This window comes from Colossoma macropomum, unplaced genomic scaffold (assembly GCF_904425465.1).
Source record: "Colossoma macropomum unplaced genomic scaffold, Colossoma_macropomum, whole genome shotgun sequence".
NCBI lineage: Eukaryota > Metazoa > Chordata > Actinopteri > Characiformes > Serrasalmidae > Colossoma > Colossoma macropomum.
In genome coordinates, this window is record NW_023494809.1 from 22,041,925 (window position 1) to 22,055,545 (window position 13,621).

General features: G+C 39.3%; 1 protein-coding gene across 1 annotated transcript; it reads left to right on the plus strand.

Moving 5' to 3' along the window:
* Nucleotides 1-290: 290 nt before the first annotated feature.
* On the plus strand, nt 291-2,179 carry bhlhe22 (basic helix-loop-helix family, member e22). The gene has a single exon (XM_036558484.1). It carries the CDS (start codon nt 514-516, stop codon nt 1,357-1,359), a length of 846 nt encoding a protein of 281 aa, XP_036414377.1. The 5' UTR covers nt 291-513; the 3' UTR covers nt 1,360-2,179.
* The last annotated feature ends 11,442 nt before the right edge of the window (nt 2,180-13,621 follow it).

Consider the following 13,621-nt stretch of genomic DNA (forward strand, 5'->3'; position numbering starts at 1 on the left):
TATGAAGCCTGTACAAGACATAACAGTTGCAATTCTAACTCAACTGATCGAGAATCTGTAGAGGAACCGATCAGATCAGGTGGGTGACGAGGGTCAGAATGAGGGTCTCCAAAACAGCGAGCAAACTAAGCGGAGCGTTTTACTGCCACGTTGAGTTGGAGCGTTCAAAGGCGATTGGATGGAGCGCTCGATCCCAATAGGGCGATATGAGGACGAGCATGAGGATCATGATGTAAAAGACCCCCCTCCTTCCTCCTCCTCTTCTTCTTGCCTCCTCCTCGTCGTCTCTTCTGCTGCTGCTGCTGATGGAGGAGGTGATGGGAGCGCTTTAGGAGGAGCTGCGCCTCCAGCCCTTCACTCTGCCAGCGACGACCAACGTGCGCTTCGCATGAGCGAGACGTGAAGTAGCGCGAGGCTCGAGTCTCGGTTCCTCGGTTCCTTTCCCCCCCTTTCCTCCTCTTTTTCCTCTTCTCCTTTCCCCATAAAGACCACCCACGACTGTCTGGAGCCCCCATGGAGAGGAGGATGAGCTCCGGAGAGCTGTTCCCCAAGACCCTGAGCGCAGTGTCCAGCAGGAAGATGGACCCTTACCGCGTGGCACCGGGAGTCGAGCCCCTGTCGTCCAGCTGCTACGAAACAGGCGAGCCCGACCCGGCTGGAGGAGGCGGCGGAGGAGGCGGAAGAGGAGGAGGTGGCGGACCGTTGGGCTTACCGACCGGCTCCTTATGCGCGCGCTACGGAGACGGCAGCGCGAGCCGGACGCCGGCCGCCGAAAGCAGCGGAGGCGAACAAAGTCCGGACGACGACAGCGACGGCCGCTGCGACCTGATGTCCCGCGCGCCCTCGTGCGCCTCCTCCGCCATCGCCGCTTCGTCCGGCGCGCAGGGCAAGGCGCCCGAAGGGGGCAAGAAGAGCCGCGAGCAGAAGATGCTGCGCCTGAACATCAACGCGCGCGAGCGGCGGCGCATGCACGACCTGAACGACGCGCTGGACGAGCTGCGCGCGGTCATCCCGTACGCGCACAGCCCGTCCGTGCGCAAGCTCTCCAAGATCGCCACGCTGCTGCTCGCCAAGAACTACATCCTCATGCAGGCGCAGGCGCTCGAGGAGATGAGGAGGCTTGTGGCGTACCTCAACCAGGGCCAGCCCATGCCGGCCGCCCCTCTGCCTCCATCCGCTGCGGCCGCGGCAGCAGCCGCCGCAGCTGCCCTCGCCCCGGGCCTGGGATACGACCAGCCTCCGGCGTACCCCTTCCCTTCCGGAGCCGCGGCCGCAGCCGCCGCTGCTTCATCCTGCCCCGACAAGTGTGCCCTCTTCAACACGTCCAGCCTGTGCAAACAGTGCACGGACAAGCCTTAAAAATAGCCCCACGGACGGAGCGGCCAGCGCCGGACTCAAGTTTGCAAGCGTGTGGCTGCAACTCCTCACTCTCAGTTCTTACCAGTAGGCTGCAATTTCCTATGTTATGAATGGAGGTCAATGGAAGTGGGAAAGAATGCTAATGAAACTTTTTTCCAAATGACTCCATTCCTAGCAGTTTTTTTCTCTCTCTCTTGGTTCAGTGTATATAAAGAAGCCTGTATGTGCTGGTGAGAGTGAGTCTAAGACCAAATGAAGTCTATGAATGCTGAGAAATGGACGAATATGGCGAATCTATATGGACCCTTACAGACTGACAGCCATTGACCTGGCAACATGCAATCCATATCCTTTACCACACTTTGTTTTTGGCACATATTCTAGCTGCTCTTTCGTATTGAAGTGGATGTGGCAAATGGACTTTTCACTGACATTTGTCACAGAAGCTAGTCGTCTGAACGGTAATAACCATGCACTGAGAGTAGAAGGTGGAAAAGTTCACTTTGCTTTGGAGTCATTTAAGGTCTGTGAATGGAGTTCATTTGGTCTGCATGCGAGATTTCATTCTGCACAGTCTTTGCTGTAAATTTGGCCTTATTTGATTTGAATTATTTTGATTTATTTTTTATTTTGTTATTATTATTTAAGTCCCCAGTCCTACAGCAGGCTGTGGATGAGGTTTCTGCTTTTTTAGCTTGTTGTCAGGTCAAGATGGTGAGCACTGTAGATACATTCGTTCGAGTTTGAGTGCAGAGGGCCATTTGTATATTGTTGATGTACTGGACAAAGCTTTATTAAAATATTTTGATCAAGCTTAAAACCTTCGCCTGGTCGTGTGCTGAGTTTTGAGGGACTCGAGGCTGTTGTGTGAGCTGTGATGAAGAATTTGTTGCCTTTAAAAAATCTTTAAAAAGAAGCTAAACGATTTGACGCACTTGGTCTTCAAGTCACCAGGTTATTACCTTTTTTTAAGGCTTCCCTTTGTCCTCAGAGAGAAAACATTTCTTGTCCGTGCCTTAAAACGCACATTGAGAAGTTGCATTTTATGGATTATACTAATACAATTATAATCCAGTAGATTATAATCCAGTCATAATCTTCTGAATCAGAACGACGCTGAGAGCTCCAGAAAAAGGAGGAAGGCCACTGGTGCTCGTGGCGGGCAGCGGTGTGAAAGTGCTGTGCTTTTACGCAGCGAGGCGACCCCTGATTACGGCGCACGAGACAATTTCCATGACGGTGTGTAACGTGTTCATTTGAAAACAACCGTGTTCGAAACCTGTGGACTGCCGTGCGCGCGCTGCCTTAATGAAACACGTCGTTAAGGCAATTAAACCTTGCGGATGTGATTAAGGAAGATAATTACGAGGCTGTTCATGGCTGTAATTAGGGCTCTTTAATCACCTTTGCATTGTTCTGTCTCTGCTGTCCATCAATGGAACTGGAGCAGAAAGACCTGCCCTTATACACGATGTCACAAACAAACAAAAAAACCCCGAAATATTCCTGTATTATCAGGTATTTTCTGTTATAAAGTCTTACTGTTCAGTTCAGTTATTTAGTTTGAATACACGTGAAAAGCTTTTTGTTTAAAATAGTTCAGGAAATTTTTGTGAAAATTACATTTTTTTAAACAATAAAACAAGCAGACCTTAATAAATTCGTTAAAAACCCAACTATTACATATAATTATGAAGCCTAATTATTTATGTCTCTATATGTAATAATAATAATACTAACTACCTGTCTACACTACATATTTATTGTCACTATATATTAATTGTGTGTTTAACGTAATATGTCATTACTATTATTATTATTATATTATTATTATTATTATTATTATTATTTCAAGCAAGGCGATATTAAATATAGCGTCACTAAACGTTAAATTAAAAACACAAAATCGATACAAAAGCCCTCTTAAGTCAAAACTCTATTCTATTCTATTCTATTCTATTCATTTTCCCACGAACACGATTCTAACCAAAAACCTTCGTCTACATTTATTATGGTTGTGGTGGTTATTGTACTGAACTGCCTCTGTTTTATTCCCATTTAAATCGCGAACGGCGACTTCCAGAACTTGGACATTTAAAAAGTGACCAACATAAGCAGGAGAGAAAGATCGTGGGGGTTGTAGGTGATTGCAGGCCCACGACTTCATTACACACATTAAAGGCAGCATCTGACCGCGCACGCCTTTAGTGTTTAGTGGGTCACTTCAAATAAAACAGCAGAACTGTATATTTTTTATCACGTTTCACGATCAGCTTCCTCTTCGGCTTCAGTTCCGTTGCTTTAATTTTGGATGGTTTCATTTCAGCACCACGGACAGCTCCTTCTGTTTCAACGGGCTCATACACTGGTCAGTTAAAATACACTGGCTAGTCATTAGGCTGCTGTTGTTTACTGTTTTAAACTTTACAAACACAGTGAAATAGAGCCATTTAAGAAGTTAATGTCTTACTAATTTCATACCATTATCATTTATAAATGCTGACTAGCTGATATCAAAGTTTTCTTACAGCAGAGTCTCATGCAAAAGTTTAGGTACCCCAGTCAGGTGGTATGTTTTGTTGATTTTCTAAGAGAAAAGTTCTTTACAGAGAACAAACTTCTACACAGTTTAATACATGTACACTGTTTATTCCTCAATTTAATATTGGGGAAAAATAAAACATAAATTGTCCTGTGCAACATTATATTTTATGTTTTTTTTTTTCCAGTATAACTCACACTAAGAAATTGTGCATTAAAGTTTGCAGCAAGGATGTGTTAACAAAATCATCAAAGCGTGATTTGACCAGGGATGTTCAAACTTTTGCATAGGACTGTATAATGTCAATATAATTATTTAAAATCATGAAACAAATGTAAACAAATGAATTTGGTCAATAAGTAAATGATATTTCAATAAGCAATCATATCATATTTTCAATAATATCAATGCATGCAGCAGTATTGATGAACCGAAGTGTCCACAGTCAGTGTGAGTTAGAGATCCAGCAAACCTCGGTCAAACATCACTGCTCCCTCCTTCAGCGTTTTAATTATAGCTGTCTCTGTCACAACACAGCCATAACCCAGGCTGAGATCCTGCAGCCGCTTAACAGGGCAGTGCTCCACTTTCTCTAATGCGTCCACTCTGTTATTAGCCATTTAGACAACAGTGATATTACTCTGTCCTCTCTAATCCTGAGCACGGTGCAGATGCGAAGCCCAGCACTCGAGTCGTTAATCAGGGCCAACAGTAATCAGCCATCACTGGGCTCTGCTGGATAAATACTGTCAGCAATTACTGTTTGGAGTCAACTACTTTCAGAGTTTCCTCTTTTTTTCCTGTTCTTTCTCCCACGGTCACCTCCTCACCGCCACTCTGCTCATTCCAGTACCCTGGCATACCTCAACAGGAGCTATCAGTGTGGGACGATAAGAGATCATGAGAGTATTAATTATACATGGTGAAGAGATGTATTATTTAGCATGGCGATTAGCCCACGCCAAAGGGCTTCATTCTCCTGGGAGGCAAAACAGGACGAGCTGAGAGCAGCACAGGCTTTTAAAAGAGAAATTAAGGAGGTGATCAGAAGGATCTGTACGTTTGAAGCTTTTGTGCTTTTTGACTTCTTTCTTTTATACTCTTAAAAATAAAGGTGGCAACAAGGTTCCTTAGAAAACACAAAGATGATGAAATGAAAGACGGTTTGTTAGGAAATGTTTTTGTAAATGAGATATTTAAGTGTAGGGAGCATTTTAAAGTTCACGCTAATGTAAAGATTCTAGTCTTAAAATTCCATGAACAACCTTTTTTGGGGGGGAGGCTGTTATGTTCAGGTGTAGAGAACTTCTTTGAGGTTCTTTTTGAGGTTGAAGTTTAATGAAGCAAGGTTTTATACTATGAAGGCCCTACAATTAGAGTCTTAAGGTTCTTTAGTAAAGGCAACAGTCCATAAACAAGGATCGTTCTTTTTTTTTTTTAATTGCTCAGGTGTAGAGAACCTTTTTGAGGATGTTGAAGTTTCTTTTTGAGGTTGAAGTTTAATAAAGCAAAGTTTTATGCTATAAAAGTCCTACAAAAAAGGGGTTCTTAAGGGTTCTTTAGTACACCTTCGGGGTTTTTGGAAATGTTATGTTCAGGTGTAGAGAACCTTTTGGGGGTTCTTTTTGAGGTTATAGTTTAAAAGAGCAAGGTTTTATACTTCAAAGGCCCTGTAACCTTTAAAAAAGGGGGTTCCTAAGGGTTCTTTCGTAAAAGCAATAGTCCATAAACAAGGATTAGTTTAATAAAGAAAGGTTTTGTGCTATAAAGGCCCTACAAAAAAGGGGTTCTTAAGGGTTCTTTAGTACAGGCAACAGTCAGAAAGCAATGATGGTTCTTTTGTTGCATTTGTTTTTTGATAAAGGCACTACAACCTTAAAGGGAACCTTAAGGGTTCTTTCGTAAAGGCAACAGTCCATAAACAAGGATGGTTTTTTTTGTAACGGTCATGTTAAGGTGTAGAGAGCCTTTTTGAGGTTCTTTTTGAGGTTGAAGTTTAATAAAGCAAGGTTTTACACTACAAATCCTCACAAGCTTAAAAAGGGGGATTCCTGAGGGTTCTTTTCTGTTAAGGTGTAGCGAACCTTTTTGAGTATTTTTGAGGTTCTTTTTGAGGTTGAAGTTTAATAAAGCAATGTTTTATGCTATGAAGGCCCTACAAAGGGGGTTCTTCAGGGTACTTTAGTACAGGCAATAGTCAGTGAACAAGAATGGTTCTTTTTTGTTTTTTTATCCTTCATTTTTTTTGGATTTGTTATGTTTACATGTGGAGGATTTTGATGTTGAAATTTAATAAAGCAAGATTTTACACTATAAAGGCCCTGCAACCTTAAGAAAGGGGGTTCTTGAGGGTTCTTTAGCAAAGGCAACAGTTACAGTATATATATAATCACAACAACCCAGGACCCATTTGAATGAATGGCTTGAATGGTTCTGTGCATTGTAAAAGGCTCTTCTTCATGATCGAGAACATGGTCCTTTGAAGAATGGTTCTACCACTAAGCATAAAAAGGGGTTCTGCTACTGTAACAAATCCACAACTTTTTCATTAATACACCCTTTTTTGTAGGGTTGAAAATGACTGTTGCCTTGAAAATGAAGGTGCCAAAAAGGTTCTTTGGAGAAACGCTACAGAAGAACCACACTATTATTTGCTTCCCTTAAGAATATTTGAATGGATAGTTCTTTGAACAATTATTCCTGTGAAGTGTAAGGAACCTTTTCATAAGTTTTAAGAACCCTCACATAATGTAAAGGTTCTACCCTTATTCAAGATTCTCCCACACTTTCGACAATAAAGGAGCAAAAACTATGTGCAGTTCCTTAAAGAACCTTTCAGTGGGTGGTTATTCAAATGATCATTGTTGTGAATGAGATGTGTGGAGGTGAGAAAGCAAAAGACTGAAGAACCTTATACTCTTAATAATAAAGATGCCAGAAATGTTTTTTAGTTCTCTTTTGGTTCTCTAATAAACCTTTTAATGCATGGCTCTTTAAGGAATCATTTTGGTAAATGAGATGTATGAGTATGAAGATCTTTTGTATAGACCAAAGAACCTCCACATGATGTAATGGTTTTAGAAAGTACCTTTACATTGGTATAGAACCTTCACATTACCTGAAAGTTCTTTAAGAAACCTTCCAATGGATGAATTTTTAAGAAATCATTTTTGTAAATGAGGCTGAGTGTGAGTGTAAAGAACATTTCTAAGGACCAAAGAACCTCCACACAATATAATGGTTCTTGGAAGAAACCTTACATCGGTATAGAACCTTTACACTACATGAAGGTCCTTCGAGCTTAAAAGGTTCCCAACTCTCACAGATTTCATTCACAAACATGGTTCTTTAGGGAACTGAAGTGGTTTATTGCTCAAAGAACCCTTTAGTAGCGTCTAAACCAGTTAAGAATAACCTTTATTTTTAACAGTTTACTATTAAATGTTAACTTGGATGAAGAGACTCGGCTCTGTCACTGCCTAATATTCCTCTTCCTCAGTGTGTATGTTCCTCTATAAGCTGAGATGGAGGGGGAATTGCTCAAATAAAGCTGCAACCTAAGGGCACAGCACCCCAACACTGAGAACCAACAGCAGCTTTTCTTTTTTTATATTATTCATGAAACCAATAAAGCTTAAGCTGTCCTAAACACGTCTGCATGCAGCTTCAGAGGTCATGAATATAAGTGAAAGATAAAAAAGGTGCCTTTCCATAAACCATAAAATATCCAATTTACCATATCAAGAGCCAGCAGCATGCCTATTCATAATACCGATGTGCTGTAGGCTAAGGATGATAAACAAGTATGTGGAGAAATATACATACAGCTCTATCCACCCCCATATCAGTAGCAGACCAAATCCGTGGGAACTGAATCATTCTTCCGCTCTCCAATCTAACAGGGAAGCAGGGAAGAAATATCCCACACACGGGCCGAGCCTCGCACCGTCACACGCTGTAACTCACCAGCGTCGGCCGTGGCAGAGCCATGTTTCTTAGAAACAACTACATTAAACAAACTGAGACCAAGAACTAGATGACTGAGAGGTGTTTGACCACAGAGCGGCAGCAAATGCAGCTCAAGAAATGATTTCATCAACACATTGAAATCAATGAAGCCAGGAATATAAAAATACATGAAGAATTCATCACCCATCATTTAGCAACCAGACTCATGTAGTACAGAGGATCACGTTCAATTTCATTTATCTCTTAGTAATACACACTTAAAAAGATGGTTCTTCAAGCGTCCTTCAGTAAAGACAAGCATTCTATTTCAAACCATGAGTTCTATATAGAACCATTTCATGATTAAACGGTTCTTTGCATAGTGAAATTGTTCTTCAGGTTGAGGGAGAATATGTTGTATATGGTTGTATATAGAAGCTTTTGGAAAATGATTCTATATAGCACCAAAAAGGTTCTGGTTTTGTTTGATGTCAAGCTTGTAACAATAGAAGAACCCTTTTTGGTGCTATAGAGAACCATATACAACAAAATGGTCAAATGGTTCTATACAACTCATGGTTCTAAATAGAACCAGTCTTTACTAAAGAACCCTTGAAGAACCATATTTTTAAGTGTGTACACTATTAAATTGTAATAATGTAAAATCTCTATATACTGTAAACAACGGCTTGTCAATTCAACCAAGAAACGACTTTATGTGATAACAAGCAATTAAACTAATTTTACTGAACTCCAAAAATGACTTTGATTGAAAGAAATGTTTATTCAAAGTATTTAGATTGAATAAAACTAGTTAATTTACTTGTTACCACATGAAGTAATATTTTAAGGTTGAACTGATGAGTGATTTTTACAGTGTACCTGACTGAATTTTACCCAAGTCTTAAAAATAAAAGTGCCAAAAGGAGAAGATTCTGAGGAGAGATGCTTCAGACAAAACGTGTGGTTCCCCTTAAGAACATTTGAAAGAATTGTTCTTTTTCTTTTTGTAAATATGCTGTTTAAGTGTGAAGAACTTGTTTAAAGTCTGAAGAACCTCCACATGATGTAAAATGTAACCATTTAGTTTTTTTACCAAAGAGCTGTACATCCAAGCCGAGAACCATTTAGGAATCTTCATCAATGGTGCAAAAAAATTTGCCGCAATGTCATAGAAAAAAAAAAAACACTTGTGGTTCCCTAAAGAACCTTTTAATGGATGGTTTAAGCCTTTTTTGTTAATGTGATGTTCAAGTGTGAAGAACTTTACAAAGTGCCACCTTTTTAAAATCCACATAATGTGAAGGTTCTATATCAATTCTAGACTTTTCCTAGAATTTAAAACAAAAAAGCCAAAAGGAGAGATTCTTTGAAAAGACACCAGGAACCATGTTTGGTTCTCTGTACTACATTTTAAAGAATTGTTCCTTTTTTTTGCAAATATGATATGCAAAAGTAACCATAATGTAAAGGTTCCATAAAAGAACCTCTTTGGTTCCCTAAAGAATTTTTTTGTTTTGTTTTGTTGTTGTTGTTTTGATTTTGTTTTGTTTGCTTGTTTTTTATTTGTTTGTTTCTTGTTTGTTTGTTTTTTAAATGTGATGTTAAAGTGAATGATTTGTCCTACAGTCTCAAAAGTATTCTTGAGAAAAAGATTATCTAGAGAGACGTTAAAGAATCATGTTTCCTAAAGAACTTTCAATGGATGGTTCTTCAAAGTACAATTCCTATAAATCAGATGTGAATGTGAAGAACTTTAAAGAACTTAAAATTACACAAAGGTTCAATAGCAGTTCAAGTTTTCCCCACAAAAATTGTCCATCCAGGTGAAGAACCATTTAGGAACATTCGTTTTAAAGAGTTTATGTTAAAAAGATGGTTTAAAATGTACATGAATTCAGGTCACTCAGTTTTCATTTGTTATTATTTTAATAGAAAAGCTGAAAACTGTGAGACGTCCATCATCTTTTACCTTTTTGTTGTTCTGGAATGTTTACTTTGTGTAATTTGGCCACATTTAGCAATGAAAGTGTTTGACCTCAGAATCCTCAGTGGTCAAGCTTTCATCCTGTTGCTTGTCATTAAGATTATCTATTCTTCAGACAATGAGGAATTACTGAATTACATTTCAGAGCATTCCCTCTGCACGGGATGAATGAGATTAACAGGCAGTGTTCAGCTCCTAATCCGTCTCAAACACTGCCCTTTTCTCTGTGTGATAATCAGATGTTCTTGGACACTCTGGGGATTTTAGCTCTCTCTGTTTGCAGCATTGCTAGATTACAGCTGGAACTCTGCTGCTTACTGGAAGATGCCAAAGATGGAACCACACATTCTGTATTCTGCTTACAGGCACTGTATGTGTATAAACAGCATGGATCAGGGTGAATAAGAGACACAGCACAGCTCTATTAAGGAATCAGTAAATGTACTCTGTCAGCTCTGTCAGACCACAACCACATACATTTTTCTTCTTTCTCATTTTTCCACTTATCACATTTGCATAAGTTTATGTTCCAAAAAAATTGTAAATCACTTTTTACATGATTGTTCTCCAACCAGTCCCCTTAAAGGGATAAACAGGCTATTTTTGTTACTGTGCCTTTAAGACTGATACAGTCGTATGCAAAAGTTTGACACCCCTGTTGTTTTGTTGATTTTCTAAGTAAGAATCAGTGAACACATCCTCTACAGAGAACACACTTCTGCACATTTTAATGCACAATTACTGTTTATTTGCTGAATTTAACATTGGAAAAAATTAAATGTGCCATAACTTTTGCACAGGCCCCAGTTTACATTTTATTTATATTCCAATGCATTAAGTTCAGCAAACAAACAGTGATTGTGCATTAAAATGTGTAGAAGTGTGTTTTCTGTAGAGGATGTGTATTTATTTTCATTCACTTTGCTTACAACTGTATATGTAAATGGCATTAGCAAAACAAAACAATGCTAAATTTCTATAGGCGGAACACACTGGTATATATATATATATATATATATATATATATATATATATATATATGCGTGTGCGTGTGTGTGTGTGTGTGTGTATGTATATATGTGTGTATTTATATATATACATGCAATAAATATTTTCCTTATCGGCCCTTTAATGCACAGTGAACAAGAACTTACTGTGGACACAAGCAAATTTCTGCCATGTCAAATGATGTATTTAGCATTTCCAAGTATAAATATTTCACCAGTCTACTGTGTTTTTAAAGGATAAAAAGTCATACTGTAGTTTAATGTCCCTTTAAAGGGCCAATATCATGGAAAACTGAAATTTCCATACTTTTTTATGTTTTTTTAAAAAAGAAAGTTGAGAGGCCGAAGGTAAATATTGTTTCAAAACATGCCACTCACTCAGTCCATGCAGTCCTTTGGAAATTAAGCTGCAAAATTTTTTGTGATGTCGAAAAACAATGCATTTGCATACGCATATTCGGCCTACAGCATTTTAGATCTGCCTGTTTCAGCCCAGCCGGGTTATTTAGTGAGATACAATACAAGACAGCCAATCAGAACAAAGGTCATTTACATGTAACAGTCTTAAAGGTACAGTAACAAAAAACATCCTGTTCAAAGGATAAAGATAGATTGGAAAATGTCCACCTAAAAATTAATTATGGCCCTTTTTGGGACAGAAATGTCATAAAAAATATTAATAGTATAAAAATAACATAAAAAATATATATGTATATAGGAAAAAATTGGATATGGGCTCTTTAATGTATAAAGAGCCACATAGTGTAGTATCCAGTGACTTTAATGTTTCAAGGACCACCTGCTCCAGCATACTATGGTATTATGGGAGGAGCTGATGGTCAGGCTGTGGCCTCATTGGCATGCGGGTGTTGACCCTCAGAGGACACTTTATAGCTTATCCACAGAGGAATACTCTTCCACTCTGATATTCATTAAGCATGGCTGTGGAGGGGGGCGGGGGCCACCACAGAGACAGAGGCACAAATACTGCCTGGGTCAGTCACAGCTCAGAGCACCCACAACAGTGACCAAACACACCCCCTGCCCTGTATGATCACACTGTAAAAGCAGACAAAGCCCAGGACCCTGGCGACCAGTGATGAGAGGCATTCACTGCACATGCAGAGTGCAAGTACGCCCCCTATTGACCACTACTGTACAGGAAGTAAAGCACACATTCATGGTCTTTGTTGATTAAGATGGTTATGTAACAAGCTCCATTATGATGTTGGGTTTTATAGCGAGCAAAGCAAGAGTATGAGGTCACAGTGCATTACTGTCTGCTACTTGACTCCTCCAAGTGGAGATTAAACCCTTAATCTTCAGGCTTCTTATTCAGTTTTTAATCTCAAAACTTATTAATCATTAATTCTGTCTGACTGGGCTGTTATGATTATTCAATTAAAATCAGTTTAAGATGTCACCAGTTACTTTCTTGATGAATTAGCAGTAATTATTAAGCTATTTAAATGATGATAATGCAGATCTTAAACTCTCTTTCTTGCCTTTATATGCATTTATATGCGTTTTTTTTGCTACATCAATCAGAAGAACAGTATTATGATGCAAAGAATTCTGAATGCAAAGTTTCTTTGAGTGTTCATGGATCTATACAGAACCATTTTCTTCCCTAAAGAACCCTTGAAAAACCATCTTTTTTAAGTGTGCACAACAGTTTAGCACCGCCCATTCACACTGATGTTATGGAGTGTTTCAGCCCAGACTACAGTTTGAATGAAGCACAATACAGAGCAGCCAATTGGAACAAAGCTCATTTACATATATTAGTGTTAAAGGCACAGTAACAAAAACAGCCTGTGTAATTCTAAGGGATAAAGAGAGGTTAAAAAAAATAATTATGACAGTTTTTGATACACGAATGCACACAAATGCTGTAAATGGAAAAAAATAAGTGCAATAAAAATGTAGGATACGGGCCTTTTAAAACAGTAAAACCTGGTAGATCACCAATAAACAGATAAATGGTATTTAAAGCTTTCATCTTTGAGAGAGAGGAGAAAATCAAGCTGCTTCAGATCTGAAAACATCCACAGGTGTTTCTGTCTATCCTTCCACTGTGAGAAGACAACTCAAAACTGTGAGCCTGAAAGGATGTATAGCTGTCAAGAAGCCTCACTGAGAAAAGGAAATAGACAAAAAAAAAAGAAATCAAACAAAGAAACTGCCTGTGTTCTCAGAACAATGAGCTGACCACCGCAGAGTCCAGACCTCAACATCATTGAATTTGTTTGTGATAATTTGAATGGTGAGACACAGAAAATGCAACCAACTTCTAAGACTGAACTTTGGACGTGTAGAAAAAACATCCCTGCAGCTTTCTTTGAAAGACTGAAAGCAAGTCACTCAACAAGAGCTCTAATAAAGGCAAAGACTGGACATTAAATACTGATAAATGTAATATTAAATTTAGTTGAGGCTCCTGTAGAATGTTCTGTTAAATATATGGTTTCTGCTTATTTTTTCCTGATGCTGAAAAATGAATAACTTCCATTTAATGGCTGTGTTGACTTCAAATTAATAACTACATGAAAAGGTGGTCTCTGACTTTTACACATTACAGGAAAATGCATTAATCGATTGTATGAGGTGGCTGCGGCGGATCAAAATTAGACTGAAAGCCCTAAAACTGGGCCTTAGACAGCATGTGCTCCACTGCAAGGCACTACATAAATATGGAAAGCAAAGCATTTTCCCTCCCCGTGTTGTATTAGAAGAGAATAAGAGCAGAACTCATGTCTGGAGGGGGGAGAGGACACA

What these genes read in the sequence shown, in the direction of transcription:
- bhlhe22 (XM_036558484.1), top strand. Translation starts at nt 514, where the DNA reads ATGGAGAGGAGGATGAGCTCCGGAGAGCTGTTCCCCAAGACCCTGAGC.